Source organism: Armigeres subalbatus, chromosome 1 (genome assembly GCF_024139115.2).
Source record: "Armigeres subalbatus isolate Guangzhou_Male chromosome 1, GZ_Asu_2, whole genome shotgun sequence".
Classification (NCBI taxonomy): Eukaryota; Metazoa; Arthropoda; class Insecta; order Diptera; family Culicidae; genus Armigeres; species Armigeres subalbatus.
Genome location: NC_085139.1, coordinates 37394423 through 37412395, shown reverse-complemented (window position 1 = coordinate 37412395; position 17973 = coordinate 37394423). Strand labels below are relative to the sequence as shown.

The 17973-nt window shown below is 42.2% G+C and overlaps 1 protein-coding gene across 1 annotated transcript; it reads left to right on the top strand.

Annotated features, from left to right (window-relative positions):
- Positions 1 to 1120: 1120 nt before the first annotated feature.
- Positions 1121 to 16395, top strand: LOC134224443 (heterogeneous nuclear ribonucleoprotein A3 homolog 1). Its single transcript, XM_062703797.1, has 5 exons — positions 1121 to 1327; positions 1417 to 1747; positions 14640 to 15066; positions 15124 to 15225; positions 15717 to 16395. The coding sequence occupies exons 1-5, from the start codon at positions 1319 to 1321 to the stop codon at positions 15778 to 15780; spliced, it is 933 nt and encodes a 310-aa protein (XP_062559781.1). The 5' UTR covers positions 1121 to 1318; the 3' UTR covers positions 15781 to 16395.
- The last annotated feature ends 1578 nt before the right edge of the window (positions 16396 to 17973 follow it).

Sequence of the window (17973 nt, the reverse complement as noted above, 5' to 3'; positions counted from 1 at the left end):
AATTTTCTGGCTACGCCACTGGTGAGTAATAATAAAATATCAATATGGTTCCAGTTTCAAAAAATCTAAAACTTCACAGATGCCTCCAATGGATCAAATCGATGGATGGTTTTTATCCAACTTGAAAGCCATGGCACCGTCGTCCTACGCAATGATCTCCCGTTGCAGAAAGTACAAGAAAAAACTTTGATCATCAACAACTACAAGAGGTCCACAATATCGCAACATAATCTTATCTCTTGGTGGCAAACATTTCCGACAAAACGGCCTTTACATCTAGAGCAAGTGGCAAAGAAACGACTATTTGGCGGAAGAATGAAGTTTGCACCTGTATCATCAAACCATTGTCGTCAGCGAATATTTTCAATTAGAAATAGTTACTTTGTGCGAAACTCTTTCCTCAAGGGATATACTGCCCTTCTACGCATAATTGTCCCATGTTACCCTTGATGAAAAATCTCAAACTCGACTCAATTTGTCCCACTGAAAAAATGAAGTTGTTGTCTGATAATAATAGAGGCTAAAAACCGTTTCAATTAGTAGGGATTCGTTTTATGTCCTGGAAAAGTGTTGCCTACGCTCATAACATCCCAAAAATATTTGTTAAATTTGAAGATCGAATCGATTTTATAAATTGGTGGGACAAATTGACTCGAGTTTGGATTTTTTCATCAAATGTAACATGGGACAATTATGCGTAGAACGGCAGTATAATAAATGTAAATAAACATTTTTGCTCCTAATTTTCAGCTTCCTTTTTTCTTCAAAGTAAAATAGTTTTTATTCTCCTCTGAAATAAAATCATTTGCAGGATAAATTAAGATTAATCTTCCGTAGATAAAAGTGGGATAAGCATTATCAATGATTAAATTTTGATTAAGCATTCACGGATTATTATTATTTTAAGCATTCCAATGAGTGGATAGATCGAATATGCTTTTAGATTAAAATATAATCTTTTTAGCTTTTTTATTTTTATCCGTGTATCTATATAGTAAGTCCTACGTCAAAAAGTACCTAACATTATAGGTACTTTTTTCAAACCGTGTGGGAGTATCTCAATGCTCTCAAGCGCAACTGACAACTTCGTTGCTCAAAGTCACTCAAAGGCCTTTTCCTCCATCATCGCGAGTGCTTGTGCGAGTCGCGCTTCTTTCACCGGGATCACGCAAAAATAAAACACATCGAGCAAAAATTAATTTTGCTTCTAGTTCGGCAGTTTATTTCATTGGTCAAGCTTCGTTTATTTGTTCTCCAGTCGGAGCGTTATCCGTTTCCGATTCTTTCAGCATCCGTTGGCGACGAGCAACAAAAGAAAATGCTGCCGGTAAGTGAGCGCGATGCAGCCAACCTCCAAACTTCCATCCAAGCATCATCAGAAGAGTGGGCCTTTCATCTGGGATTTCTTTTTGACAGCGCAATAAAATCTTTGTCGGCAGCTTGCCGCCCTCAACGAAACCGGAAGAAATCCGACGCCTGTTCGAAAACTACGGGGTCGTGACGGAGTGCGATGTGATGAACCGGTGCGCCTTCGTCCACATGCAAACCCCGGACATGATGGACAACGCTATCCAAGCGTTGCACAACAGCCAGTTCAAGGGAGTGACCATCAATGTGGAACGCGGCCGCACCAAGGAGCGTGCGCCGGGTAGCGGAAGCGATGGCGGCGAGTCCGGCGGAGGAGGCCGTGGAGGATTCCGCGGTGGAAGGGGCGGATTCAACCAGCAAAATAGATCGAACTACGATGGTGAGTAGTGCACGGATAATATTTTTCAATAATTGACAGAATGGGTTGGAATGCCACATCCCGAACTGAGTAAATCATCATTGTATTCAAACAAAAACGGGGGCTATATGTTTAACTTAAAGTCAATATTATAAGTTAAATCTCTTGAATTTCTTGCAGTAAACATAGAGAGTAAAAACCTGGTAGGGAACAGTATCGATTTTACCAGGGCTTTTTAATACCTCAAAAAAAGAGGTTCATGTTTACTGGATTAAGCTTTCTAAATTTGCATGAATAGTTTATTTGCAAATCACGTTACACTTAAATAAATAGTTTTCGACCCCCACCCTGGAGTATTTTCCGGACTGGGTGTGTTCATACACACCTGAAAAATGGTTTCTCTGTCATCTCTTCAACAAAACATATTCACGTAAAACATGCATTTTTCGGTGGCTACTGCAGGAACGGTTCGTATCGTATCCAAATTTGCTACAAACCTAACTTTTTTTCCCGGGATAACAGCTAATTCTGGAAACTTTCGCACAACCGAGCTCTCAGTAAACGCAACACATTGTTTTTGTCGAAACTCTCGAAAGTGACGTTTTGTTGTTGAAATTCGGCAAAAAATTTACTGAAAATCAGCTAACAATCAACAAAGCGGGCTCTCTTACTACGTTTGATCTCGTAGTTTGGAGCTTTGCTCGCTGTCTTGAACACCTGGAGTCTTTCGATCCTATCCACCTCGGTTCTAAAACGTCGCAATCTTCTTTTAGTTCTAGAATAGGGGCTATGAATATCAGCAATCGTGTTCGTCCACCAATAAACCGGTTGGCTTAGTCCTCCATGGCATTGTTATGTCACAAGCTCGTGTCAGGATATAGGATAACTCGTCGCCGTTCAGGCCAAGAGTCTGATTTTCCCATCGTTATGATTCCTCTCCGAGTTGAACTGCGAGGTACGCCATCCAAGAGCGCTGATCAAACACCTGGTTGCAGCCTGGCAGGTGTAAGCCTTGTGTCCTTCAGCTCCACACCTTATGTATAGCGTATTTCGATCTGGATCCCTGTAGAATGACTTAAGTCCAACATCAAAGCACTTAGAGCAGGCCTGAGTTTGTTGGTTTAATGCTCATCGGGCGTACTGACCAACCCCCTTATCCAACACCTTCTTGACATCAGCCATGGGTACTTGGAATGTGGTAACCTGCGTTTCCGCTCGACCCTTCTTTAACCGAATCGCGGTATCCTGGATTTCGACGCCACACTGATCTCTCAGTGCAGCCACCAGGTCTCCGGCTTCGGTTATTTCATCCAGGCCCCGACATTGCCGCTTTGTATAGCTTTTTTTTCCTAAGCGTGGTGCAAATATGGTTCTGTATATCTGTTCTCCGGTGGTATGTTAACTTGCTGCTGAAGCTGAAAGATTGATGTCTAGGTTGGGAATGCCACATTTTGACCATTCTCGCCAATATTAGCTCCCAAACAGAAAATCCTTGTGGATTGTTCGACCTTTCTTTTTGTGAGAAAGGATCAGATTGCCTTTCAATGCTTGGGGCGATATTCAGAAATCCGAATATCGTCGGTCGAACGAGAGGTTTTTTTTAATTGCCCGACCATCAGTTGCGTCTAGTTTTGTACCATGCTCAATGACTATTGCAGGCATCTCATTCAAACCATTCAGTATTCATCCTTTGTTCTATAATGCATCCCAATAGCTTTTTGGTAGGCTAGTTTTTGTTCCATTACCTTCGCTTCAAAATTCCTCGCTTCCATTGAGAGTTCGTTCGTGAATACTCAGTTGCAGCAAACTGTCTGACTGAACTCGAGTCTTGAGAATCCAAGCCCGTGGTGCTCAGCACTTTGGGCGTTTTTTCCTCAATTTGCTTCTCACACAATAAAAATAAGTTTTAACCATACAAATTAAATAGCACTTGGTCTAAAGCTTTCAATCAAATATATCTTTCTGCTGATGGTCATAAACTGGATATTGGTGTTAAATTCACTCCGTACGAAACGATCAAGGTGCGGCACGCAGGCCGCAGTCAGGGTGTCGACTACCTGGAAAAACCTGGAAAGTCAGGGAAAGTCAGGGAATTACAATTTGGACCTGGAATGTCAGGGAAAGTCAGGGAATTTCGATTGAGGTCAGGGAAAAAATCACAAAATCCAATATTGAAAATTTATGGTGATTTTTTTTTATTTCGAGCAATATGCTAAACACTTATGACAATGAAACGCTGAACCATTCAATTATTAAAGTACCGAAACTTCGGATCAGAATTATTATAGCGTTTTAGCGGGAAATCAGACAGCTGGTAAGCTGGTAATAAACAAAACAATACTCCGAGCCAGTTACAGTCGTCAACCATTTCCATCAAGCTACATATAAAGCTTTATTTGTGTGACCGTTGGCAGTCTCTAGACTAAAAGTTTACTCCGGGCCCATTCCCTGTACCCCATAGTAATCGAGTTTGTTTCTATTGATCTCTATGCAATAACACAGGTTCCAAATCCATGTTGTTCAAATGGTCACTGTTGAGGTCTGATACAAATATTTTTTTTAAATCCCCTTTAATATTTTAGATTATTTACTTTGAGTGGTTTTGTGCAGTTTCCTCATCAGTAGCGTTAGAGTCATTTTCCCTTTAAACAAAAGAAGTTTTGAAAGTTCGTTTAAATACTTAATCATCAATCGCGAGAGTCTGATATTGGGATATTGGAAGAAATGCGATCTATCTTGATAAATTTAAATTGCTGATCGGTAACCAACTCTAATAATATCATATTACCTTTTGATAAAAATGCAGAGCCCAATTTTTCGAAAATTATCTAGTCTAAGCAGTCTAAACTGAATCAAATGGCTGAAATATGCCATAGTTCAGAACCGATTCACAAATAATCATCAATAATGTTCAACCTACAACCAACAGCTAACAGATATTTAAAGGCTGGTTGAAAGAAAACGCCAAATACTATCTTTGTGGATATTCAACAACACTCCACAGCATCGGCATCATCTCCAAACAAGATTCTGTATGTAATGTTTTAAAAACATTTTGTGAACTTTCATTTGATGATGGGCTTATAAAGTCAGTTGTTGAACCTCACGTCCTTAGGTGGCAAATTACTAGTCAGGTAGAGAGAATGACAGTGGATTAAAGCATCATATGATCTACCTCATGTACGTAGGTGGCGATAGTCTCAATAAAACGTTTGCTCGATACTTCATAACCATACTCGGACGCAAGAGGAGGATAATGTTGTTGTTAATGGTAATGTTTCAGTTTATCATTCGTTGCTTTTGATGTTTAAAAAACAATTTTATCAGAAAATATTTTGGTTGATCTTTGAGAATTTTGTTCAGAAATTACTTCAGTGAAAATGCTTTAGTATATGTATTTTGTGAAAACAATTATTCCCTTCAAAAAATTTTCTAAATTACTTCAGAATTCTCACAAAACATAAAAAATCCCAGAGGATTTCCAAAAGCTCGCTCAATAGTTTAATCCTGGAACTCCTTGATGGATGTTTAGTAGATTTTTTCTTTGTAGATTATATGGTGTTTACTCAAATTTGAATTGAAATGAATTCATACAAAAAATATGCCAAGGAATCTTCAAACATGTTTCCACGAGTTCTTCAAAAAACTCCATTAGATGTTCCTTATAAAGTTTCATTGCTTGTTATACTTGCCTGACATCTAGTTGATAGTAGTTGAACTTTTTATAAATAAAACATTGCTGGAATTTCAAGACTATCGATTCACTTTTGGCACACAACTAAAAATTGATAAAATAAATTGAGTAGGTGTAGCTCCCCTTAGCATATGAGACTAGTTATGCCACTTTTTTACAAACATGACCATTTTTTTTATATTTTTCCATGGGGCCTTTGTCAAGGCCACAATCGACAAATATTAAACGACCTGAGTGTATTCAGACCTGGTTATTTAAAGTATTGCATGGTTAGAATTTTTTTCTGGGCTGTAAGTGCTGCATGGATTTATGTGAGCTTGTAGGGTTTGAATTGTTGATTATCTGGAAGATTGCAGCGTCCGTGACTAATTTTAGAAGTCCATTAACTCCACAGAGAGTGAATAAGAATTCTTAAGAGCCAATGGAGGTTTCTCAATTTCCACAAAAATACCTAACCCGTAAATTTATTTTAACGGAATTAGAACGATTTCTAGAAGCTCCCACGATTGTTCAAAAAGTTGCTCAAAAGTCGTGTCAAAAGAGTCGTGTCAGTAGTCTTGGAGGTCTATTGGGACTCTAGAGAGTCCGTGTGACTTCCCAATGGTGGATGATTGCACCAGAAAGTTTATAACATTGGAGCAAATTTTGGAAAGATGTGAATTATGAAAACCTTTGAGGAGTTCTGTGCAATTACTTGATTCTTTGTAGACGACCAGAATTACCTATTAAATTCTACATATCTTAAATGTTCTGCTTCAGAAGTGATTAGGCTTCCAGTAACTCAGGAACTCATATGGACAGGAATCAAACATGCAGAGATTTTCATATGCTTCTAGGAATTGAAAAAAAAAAACACATTTTTCATACCTGGAATTTTTCGAGAAATGGTCTGGAAAGTCAGGGAAAGTCAGGGAATTTCATTCTCAAATTTGAGTCGACACCCTGAGTGTAATTTTACTTTGATCAAGTCGTACGGAGTGATTTCAATATCAATATTGGTTTTAATACCTTCAGCTGATAGATATATTTGAAAGCTTTCGTCCAAGTACTAACTTGTTAGAAGAAAGCTTTTTTTCATTGTGTAACAAGCAAATAAATGGGAAAAACGCCCAAAATGCTGAGCACCACTGCTCCAAACGAATCCTACGATGGATAGGATATACCACGATATACGACGTTGTAATGCTCACTATAGATGGCAAAACGACATCGTGTACGCGGCCTACCATGAAGCCTACGGCCTCTTCTGGGATGTCTACTGCATGTTATCTTCGCTTGACGCTCTTCTGTGAAATGAACAACGTGTCGAGACTGCCGTGTTGTATAAGCTTAGCAATACCCATCCATTACCTCATACGTAGTGATAATGACATAATTTTTCAAATCGTGAATATTATCCAAGTTCTTAAAAATTCGCAGGTCTTATAACCGTTCCTGTCCACCTCTGGTTTTATTTTGCCTGAGTGCTTTTAAATCAAATTCGTAAGGTTTTGCTTGGACCTCTGCAGAGTTCTGTAGAGAATCGCTTGCTTTAAAAAAATGGTCTTATATTATTTCCTAACTGGCGGATTTATGGAAGTACACAATGCAATGACTGATCAATAAATAGCTTGACGGATTATTGATGCGTCCAAGCCCTTGTAAAACGATAGTAGAGATTAGAAGAATACTATTTAGCGTACTAAAAAGTATAATTCAAATATAGTCATGCATCTAAGTAAGTTGTGTAGATGGCAGTCTGTTGTCATAGGTAAATACCAGACCTATGACAACAGACTGCCATCTACACAACTTACTTATAAAGAAATGCAATGATACAACATCGATTCAAATGGGGGGTTTCCCGGCAACATTAAACATTTAATTACTTCCGGGCATAGTTCAACGCTGCACATATATTTTCTGTGACTCATTATATGGTTAAAGCGTTAACTATGCAGTTTTAGATATTACATAAATTAGTGAATGTTCTTTCTTTTTGTTTTCTATTGACGAATATGTCAATAGATTAAAAGCAAAAATATTGAAAAATTTAAAATTATAAAACGTGTAATTATAAGTAAGAAACCATATTTGTTTGTCGCGGATTTGTTTTTACAGTCGCGGTTTTCAATTTGCTAGTCGCGGATTTCGCGGGTTGGAAATCGACTAGTTTGTAACAGCCCTGCAGTGGCAAATGAAAAATAAGATGAAGAGGGTCAAGCAAACAAGAAATATGTTTTTTGTGGAAAGCAGACGGAATACCGTCTTGTCCTGGATTATAGGATGACTTGGGTTTTGTTGCGGCCCTAGATATAGCGTCAACATCGACATCTAACACGCCTAATGTTTAGCTGCCTAATGGAACGTTGCTTGCTGCGAGTCTAACTTGGTCAGCACTAATACGCTCATCGCTGAAGACACTGGCAAATTTTTCTGCGAATAGCCCACAGAGCTCCGATGGGGTAGACGAAGTTTCAACGTTGAACTGTATTGAAGATGGCAGACCAGACTCTCTGCGCTGTTTGTTGATGTAATTCCAAAAAGATTTCGGCCGCTGCTTGAACTTACGCTCAATACTGTGCTGGTAACGCAAAAAGTTCTGACGACTGACACGCTGGTATTCATGGTTGAGCCTCACGTACTGATCTCGCGGTGTCCGATACTTGGTAAATTGCTTCAGAGCAGCTCTCTTAACTGTCTTCAATTTTCGTTATCCGCCTGTCTCCCAGGGTGGTCTCTAAATGTTATTCAAAACTCTATTTGAAACGTGCCTATCGATGACGTACATCTTAACAGGTGAGAAAGCTAGAGCAGCTTCTTCCACATCATGCGTATTGCGAACATTTCCCCAATCGATACTCGATAACACACCTGTAATACTTAAGTGTTCGGCTTTCCTAAAATCATATGATACGGGCGCAGTACGTTCGATGAAGTCGTGCACGTTAATGTATTCGATGCTGATAAGTAGTGGAGGGTGATGAGCAGCATTTTTGACCAGCGCGCAAGGTGCTTTCAAGATGAGCGGTGCATTGTCATGTCTGCTTACAAAGCATGGGTCCAAAGTGAGACCGTTTTCATTCACAATGCTGTTAATTTGGCTAAGAGTGGAGTGGTTGAGCAGTACTTATCCAAAAGGCTGACAGCACCAGCAGGATCGAATGTTCTGGAACAGGGTAAAGGAAACCGCTGAGGGACTGCTTGCAAGAGGCACCAGTCAGATTGAAATCGCCCAGGACAAGCACTTCGTCAGTCGGAGTGGTTGTTTCTAAGACGGCGAAGACTGGCTGGCAGTGAGTATCGATGAGTTGTATGTCACGGACCAGATCAGGAGGAATATAAAACGAGCACAGGAACAGTCTTCGGACACCCATTTCGATTGATACCCCGACTTGTTCGAGGCTCCTCCAACAATCGCTTTCAACTGGTTTTGCTTTGATTCCGGAACGCACGGTAATCAAGACACCGCCACCAGTAGACTTTCTGCTGTTGTGTTGATTCCGATCGCAACGAAATACTTCGTAATCGTGATCACTGCTTGTGTCGAATGTGCGTCCCGGTGCAGAACAGGGCGGATAAACAGTCGAGGCTTGACGTTGATGTGGATGAATGGTAACTGGTGCTTGCAGGTGCTGCGTGCGCATAGATTTACTGCAAATCAAAGGAATTTCAGACGAAGGCGAATCTGATGGTTGATAATACTTGCCAAAAATTGGTTTTCGGAAGACCCCATCTCTCAGCTGGAGTTGGACGACGATTCAACACACGCCGACTGGAAGATGCCACGGTGAAACGGTCCTTCGTTGAAGAACTGGAGACGCGTGCTGCAGATATTCCGGAAGGTGGCAGCGTGGAAGACCAATGAACCGCCATCAAGAATGCCTTCATCGCCACCAGCGAGAACAATCTGGGCGAACTACGCACCCAGAGAAAACAATGGATCACCGATGAGACCTGGAGGAAGATAGAGGAGCGAAGAGAAGCCAAAGCCGCGATAGAGCGATCGAAAACGAGAGGAGCCAAAGTCTTAGCCCGTCAACGATACACGGCTCTTGAGAAGGAAGTAAAACGCTCATGTCGACGGGACAAGCGAGCGTGGGCAGACTCTCTGGCCGACGAAGGAGAGAGAGCCGCCGCAACCGGGGACATTCGCCTCCTCTACGATATCTCACGACGCTTAAGCGGGGCGAAGATGAATGCAACGATGCCTGTGAAAGACGCGAATGATCAGTTATTGACCGACCCAACTGACCAGCTGAAACGCTGGTTCGAGCACTTCGAACAACTTTTTCAAGTGCCAACCAGGCCATCACCACCTCGGCATGATCTGCCTAGGATCCGACATATAACACGTGTCAATACCGAAGCTCCATCACTGCTAGAGATTCGAACAGCCATCCAAAGCATGAAATCGAATAAAGCCCCAGGGGTCGAACGCATATCAGCCGAGATGCTCAGAGCTGACCCCATGACATCCGCACAACTACTGCATCGTTTATTTCGTAATATCTGGGACACCGCAACTTTCCCGGTCGACTGGATGCAAGGTATCTTAGTGAAGGTGCCCAAAAAGGGTGACCTGACTGTATGCGATAACTGGCGAGGCATTATGTTGCTGTGTACCGTTCTCAAAGTTCTGTGCAAAATTATCCTAGCCCGGATTCAGGAGAAGATCGATGCGACTCTCCGGCGGCAGCAAGCCGGATTCCGTGCCGGAAGATCCTGTGTGGACCATATTGTCACGCTCCGCATCATTTTGGAGCAAGTCAACGAATTCCAAGAGTCCCTTTACTTGGTATTCATTGACTACGAAAAAGCTTTCGACCGTCTCAATCACGAGAATATGTGGGGCGCCCTGAGACGCAAGGGAGTTCCTGAGAAAATCATCGGCCTCATCGAGGCACAGTACGAGGCCTTTTCGTGTAGAGTGCTGCACAATGGGGTCCTGTCCGACCCTATCCGGGTCGTAGCTGGTGTGAGGCAAGGATGTATTCTATCACCGTTACTGTTCCTCATCGTAATCGATGAGATTCTGGTAGATGCGATTGACAGTGAACCAAACCGCGGGCTGTTATGGCAGCCTATAACCATGGAGCACCTAAACGACTTCGAATTGGCGGATGACGTTGCACTACTCGCGCAACGGCGCTCTGATATGCAGAGTAAGCTCAACGACCTTGCCGATCGCTCCTCCTCGGCAGGTTTAGTCATCAACGTCAACAAAACCAAATCGTTGGATGTAAACACGGTGACTCCTTCCAGTTTCACAGTAGCCGGGCAACCAGTGGAGAATGTTGAAAGCTTCCAATATCTTGGTAGCCAAATGGCGTCAGACGGCGGTACCAAGATCGACATAGGCGCACGGATCAAGAAAGCAAGGGCTGCTTTTGCGAGTTTAAGAAATATCTGGAAAAACAGGCAGATAAGTGAACGCACCAAAATACGAATTTTCAACTCTAACGTGAAATCTGTGCTGTTATACGCCAGCGAAACATGGTGTGTATCAGTGGAGAACACTCAACGGCTGCAGGTGTTCATTAACAGATGCCTGCGGTATATAATTCGGGCCTGGTGGCCTCACAACTGGATCTCAAACAACGAGCTCCATCGTCGTTGTCACCAGAGGCCGATAGCAACAGAAATTCGGGATCGGAAGTGGGGCTGGGTCGGCCACACTCTACGTAGGGGCGGAAACGAAATCTGTAAGCAAGCATTAGACTGGAACCCAGCGGGACATCGCAGCAGAGGCAGACCCAGAGGCTCATGGCGGCGAAGCCTCAATAAAGAAATAAAAGAAGTCGACCGAAATCTAACCTGGCAACAGGTTAAAGCGATAGCCGGGCATCGCTCAGGATGGAGATCTTTCAAGTCGGCCCTTTGCACCACCGGAGGTGTACAGGATCCATAAGTAAGTAAGTCCATCTCTCAGCTCATACGCAGGGCCGGGGCGGCTGCTGGTCGCTGACAGGGATGGCTCGACTACGATGAGTGGATTAGGGGCTTCCACACGGCGTTAAGTGTGCGGACTGGAGAACTGGAGAACTGAATGAATAATCAGATGGAGCTGGCTTGGTGCGAGTCGATAGCTTGGGTTAGTTCTCGGCGACAAACTAGCAGAGCTTCAGAGTGGATCGTTGAAGCTAAGGACGAAAAACGGATCAGAGAGCAGATTGTTCCGTGGTGTTGTGTAGATGGCCTGTAGATGGAATTCGGACCGGGACGGCTGTTGGTCGCTGGCAGGAGGGGCTCGACTGCTTTGAGAGGGATAGGCTTAGGTGCAAGCAAGGTGGAACAATTAGGTCGGGTCCCTTCAGCAGTTTTGCATTAAAGGAATCAGCGGCGTCCCAGATTAATTGTACCTTGTCGGGCTTGGTCACTTCACTAAGATTTGAGCGTATCCTTTGCGCTCGTACTCCGCAATCCTCATGGTTCACTCGGTCCTTTTTCTTGCAACTTCAGTGGAACGCATAATCTCAGATCATCTAACCCTAATACTGGAGGTCACGCAGATGAGGGTGCTGATTTGCCAAATCACCATACTGCCGTAATCTAGAAAAGTGACGTAACAGCCATTTTACAACATGCATGTTTTCCATTTTTCTGTTAAAGAGCTCGATGAGTACTCGTTAACACCATTTTTGGAAAATGGCGTATACGTCACTTTTTCAGATTACGGCAGCATAGTTATGTGTTTGAGACTGCCGGACTAGTCTATTGACCGCAATCCACCTGGTTTCCACCGATAGCAAACAATTTGCTAGCTTCCCCGACCAATACATTCGTGGGTTAGAAGTTATCCAGGACCTACAAGCAGTAAATAGGGTCTCCTTTATGTGGATTCCTAGTCATGCTGATATCCTTGGCAACGAAGAAGCAGCTGTTTTGGCTAACCTTGGCCCAAATCGCCGGGCAGACGCGGAAACCTGGATAAAAAGAGTAACCTACAATGCCCGGGAAGACTAGTAGAAAAGAAATCGATCCGTATTCTGAGAAACATTAAAGAAATGACAGAAAGTTGGGAAGATGAACAAGACGGTAGCCTGCAACAGGAATTATAACGTTAGCAGGATTCGAGATGCTCTGAGCAATAACCGAGTAAAAGAAATCCTATAGATTTATAAAGTCCTTTATAAAGCATATTGTCCATGGTCCGTCGTGCGGCGTAGTTTAATCTTGCAGGTGTCACATGACTGGACTGGACGGCTGCCATTTCCGGATGATGCTTCTGACCCTATGGATGAGTTTCTTCGTGTCTTTTGGTCTTCCAATTACCTTTTTTATCTTTATTGATGGGATTTTTAGCCAACGGATGGCTCATCTCAGTATTTAAAGGTAAAAAATAGGACCCCTGAAAGGTTTCTCCTCTGTTGTACAGTTTAATCGGCTATAATAATTTTAAATTGTTCACTTTTCCTATTTTCCAAAATGTTTCAAATTTAATGTTTACATTACTATTTCTGGAGGCTTCCTTATCATGCAGTTTTATGTGCTTTGGTCGGTTGTCTGCCTAACGGTACATGCGCTGATTTTTTGAAGTTGGATGTCTAGTAAGCAAGAGGTTAAATTAGTGCAAAAATGCCGGTTTCTTTAAGAAAATTGATAATTTTTGATTCACTTGCCTTGTCATTTAGGAGCACGTCTCTGATGCTTCCCAATTGGTGGAGGGTCTTGAGGTTTTCCAGCTTGGGGCAATCACAGAGGACGTGATCTACAGTCATGCGCGTGTTGCAGATATAGCAAATTTCGCAAAAAGGTGGACCCCGCGCAGAAGTTGTGTGATATTCGCAAGTGCCCAGTTCGCAGTCTGGAGAGGACGACAAGTTCTCTCCAATTGTGGCGATCTTCCCAAACTTCGGTATCGCCTTTTATTCGCTGAAGAAGTTAGGATCATTTAGAAATCTATTTCTCGGACCATGCTTTCTCGATTGTTTTCACATCCGCTCCGGGTATACTTCTGGTAAAATGGCGTCCTGTTCGACCAGTATTTGCAAGGGTGTCCGTTTCTTCATTTCCGTGGATTCCACAGGGGCCTGGTACCCATGTGAAAATAACGTTGCCCTCTTCTCCGTCTAGCAGCCTCTGTGTTGCCTAAATCCAAGGATGCCTCGTTTGCGCTGAGTCCAATGCAAGTAATGTGCTTGCGGAATCGGTTGCGACCAGCACTGGGTTGTCACTTCGTTCTGCCGAAAAGACGGAATATTGTTCGGGTAAACTATAAAATTTTCGAATGTCGGGTCCGAAAACGCTTACACCAGCGGTGCCGGCCGCCTTAGATCCGTCAGAGAATCTGACGTGTATCGGTTTGCTCTTTTTTTATGATAAGTTGTTCTGTTGATCTTGAGTTCTCTGGCCATCCAACTCCGTGGACCAACACGGTGGAGTCCCTCCCCGGGAAGCGTCAAACCGGCCACGTTGTTGAGGACACGGTTGGCCTGATCTTGAAGGAAACAAACCTGCCCATCATCCCTTGCCAATTACCTTTGTATACAATGGAGCTCAGTAGACCAAAAATCCTTGACCAGTTTTCGAAACATTCTCACGTTTAAAGTTGTCCACCGTGTACTTTTCCCACGATCTTTGATCGTTCGAAAGAATTGTGTGCGCCGCAGTACTTCCTGTTTTGACAGCATGTTTTAAACAACTGAACAAGTAATGAAATTCCCGTTTTAAGTGGCCACCCGTTATTTGGTCAAATATAAAATCCACGCAACAAACATCCCCAAAACAGCGACGATTACCAACTCCTGACAACTACAGCAAAACCTAGCAATTACTCTTTATCAGATTTTAGATTTTTTGCTTTACTGAAAGGTGAAAATTATCTAACAGTGCCGTACACATGCCAATGAATGTTCAGAAGATGAACTCCTGGGATTGGATCCCGATTTTAGTGACGACGACGATTTACATGAATCTGGTTTAGAATAACTATCAGAATTTTTTAGCCAGAGTTTGATTCATTTGCCAACCATTCAAAACGCTCAACTTGTTTTTTTAGTCATAATCGTGATGGGACTGATATTCGATTACGTGTACAACTATCTACATGTGACTGTTTTTCACTCATGGGCCGCAAACTTAATGATTTTATGATTCTCAAGTGAAAAGTTATCGATTTTAAAACGTTTGGTGAACTTAACTCTAAATCGACCAAAATGCAAATGGGACTGATATGCAATTCACTGCAGTATTATAAATACTAAAATGCAGTCCCTTACTGTGTCCTTCAATTTACAGATAACGACCGTTCGGGAGGTCCGATGAGAAACAATCGGGGCAACATGCGCAATCAACCCTACGGTTCGGGGGGAGGTGGTGCCGGTAGGGGCGGCAGCTTTGACGGACAGAATCAAGGTGGTGGCGGAGGAGGCGGAGGCGGTTTCCGCGGTGGCTTCAATAATCGTGGGGGCGGCCGTGGCGATTTCAACGACCGTGGTAGCGGTGGAAGGGGAGGAGGTGGTCACAACAATTCCTCTGGCGGCTCTGGTGGTAGCCGTTTTTCGGGGGGACAACAGAGTGAGGATCGTCGTGGCTTCGCGCTGCCCAACGATAGCGGAGACCGATTCAATGCAGCCCGTTCCGGGGGACTCGCGATGAGTTCGTTCAAGGATCCATTCATTCGCAGAAGTATAGGAGACGCACCGGCGGGACCTTCGGCACCTTAGTAGGTCTTTTTGTTGCATGGGAGTAGGATTTTCTTACGGATTGTTTGTCATTTCAGTGTTAACCGAGGAGTTTACAGCCAAGGAAATACTGCCGCGACTGCTCTGGCAACAACCAATTATAATCAGGCATTTCCTCCGCTGGGAAGCGATTCCTCTCGGTAAGTTCACTATTTTGAATCTAAATCTTCAAGCTAAATTGTTTTTTTTTGTATGGTGAAGATGTTCTCAGTTTTGGTACAAAGTGTAAATGGAAAATTGAAAGCCAATGGTATTTAAAACCACACTTCTATTAGGTACGGAAATCTTGATCTTGCGAGAAACTAGTGTCGTAATTGGCTATTTGCCGTGCGGCTCACTTTCCGTTTCAAATGTTTTTTCAATGTTTCAATATCCTTCTACTTCCCACATAAAACCCATGCCATAATTGTATAGAAGGCAAAACCAGCCTTACAAAGAAGATAAACTAGGTTCTGTGATTCCGTGATTGTCCTTTGTTATATCTAACTATGTACTGTTAATGGGATTTAATTTGGTTTCATCCATGGTTGTATTATCAGCAAGTTCAATATTATGCTCCTTAACCTTGCGCAATAGTGTTAAAATAAAACTTTTCATAATCTATGTCTGCAAAATGCACCATTCCGAACAGCAATACGAGCCGCGGTCCGGCGCCACCACAGCAGCCACAACAGCAGCAACGATGGATGCAGTAATCTCGCAATCGACCGCTCCCACCTCACAAGCACACAACCTTTCGCGAGTCCGCTGTGTGCCTGAACTCTTCAGGAATGAGTGAGGAATCTACGCAAATTCACGAAGAGCAACACCACCATAAACCTCCTGAAGTATGCTCGTTGCTGTTTTCCCTTCAGCTCGATCCCCACCCCTACTGATGCATATTACCTAGCTATTATTATACTTATATTTAGTTATCACAGTTTTCCGTTCTGCCGTCCGGCCGTTCAGCTCCCGTAATCGAACCATCATTCAACAAGAGTTCTCTTCGCTAATGGTGCAGAAGACGACATGCAACTATTACTAGAACATTTCTGGCTAAAGTAAATATTTCGTAGCTTTAAGTTCAAGCGTCATCGATGCTTAACAAACATAGTTTTTTTTTCGTTTTATTTAAAGATGACATAAAAGTATTTGTAAGAAATACAGAAACTCGTCGGAGCCCATCCGCTCTCGATCATACTGAAACGAAGGTTGGTTTTATTAAGGCGATATGATGTAACTTTTTGCAAGTGTGTCAAATCAACAGAATACCGTTTACTTATAAAAATAAAAGATCAGAACTATTTAAATATAATCGATTTAACTCTCTACCGATATAAGTAGAATGCTGTGAATCATAAGCGTGAAGCGTAACAAAAAAAATGAATGGTGCAGGTATATTATTGAAGCGCTTGTGATTGTGAGTCACACTCTGTGTTTTATTTTAGAGAAATGCATTGCTAACCATCTTCATTAGGATCCGTCGTCTGCAGGTTCAAAAAAGATTAGTCTCGTGGAGGAAAATAATTATTTAGGCTGCACAACAATCACATTTGGTTTAACTCTTCATTACCAGATGACCAGATGTTATTGTGTATCGAAGATCTGATCGAGCTGATCCTGAGTTTTGATCATATTAAAATTATGTGTAGATAACATGGTTTGCAGAAATCGCTCTCAAGCTCTCAATAGATAACACAGAGATGGTAAGTGAGATTTTTTTTTTCATTCTGATTTGGATTCAATCCCTGGTAGATATTACGTGTAAATAAATGTATCTATGAGTTAACACCATGGAAAAATTCACAAAAAATCAAATAAAATTCAGGTGGTATTTAAAAAGCTGTGAAAAATCAGGTTAACCGGGAAATTGAAGAATACTAGCCGTCGTCGGGGGTGACAATGGGTCAAATGTGGGTGAGAATGGTCACTGTTTCAACTACTTAGAATGCTTGTAGAATGGATTGAATGTATCTGAGGGCAAGAAGAGTAAAACATAAGAGACCTTTTTGAACGATTTTGCTCTACGACCTCCAGGCAGTCGGTGAGAGCGATGACCCATTCTCGTCATCTTTACTAAAAATCGTTTTTTTTTTGTGGTTTTCACGTGTTTCTGAATCTTTTTAAAAAACCGCGTAAAAAAAACTTTTGAAAAAATCCGCGTAAAAAAACCGCTTAAATCCCGAAAATTGCGTAAACAAAAACCGCGTAAAAACGACTTTTAATTAAAAAAACGGTTTTTCGCTATTTTCACGCGTAACCAAGGGTATGTCGACCTGTTTCAAATATGGTGCATGCTCTTTGTGGTACATAGAATAGAATGTGAATGAAGATTAACTTCTTGGCCATCCAAGAAATTCCTGGAGTAAGGCCTTTCGATCTACACGCGTAACCAAAGGTCTGTTGACCTGTTTCAAATATGGTGCATGCTCTTTGTGGTACATAGAATAGAATGTGAATAAAAAATAACTTCTTGGCCTTCCAAGAAATTCCTGAAGTAGGCCTTTTGATCTACACGCGTAACCAAAGGTCTGTCGACCTGTTTCAAATATGGTGGTTGCTGTTTGTGGTACATAGAATAAAATGTGAATGAAGAATAACTTTATGGCCATCCAAGAAATTACTGGAGTAAGGCCTTTTGATCTACACGCGTAACCAAAGGTCCGTTGACCTGTTTCAAATATGGTGCATGCTCTTTGTGGTACATAGAATAGAATGTGAATAAAAAATAACTTCTTGGCCTTCCAAGAAATTCCTGAAGTAATCCTTTTGATCTACACGCGTAACCAAAGGTCTGTCGACCTGTTTCAAATATGGTGGTTGCTCTTTGTGGTACATAGAATAAAATGTGAATGAAGAATAACTTCTTGGCCATCCGAGAAATTCCTGGAGTAAGATCTTTAGATCTA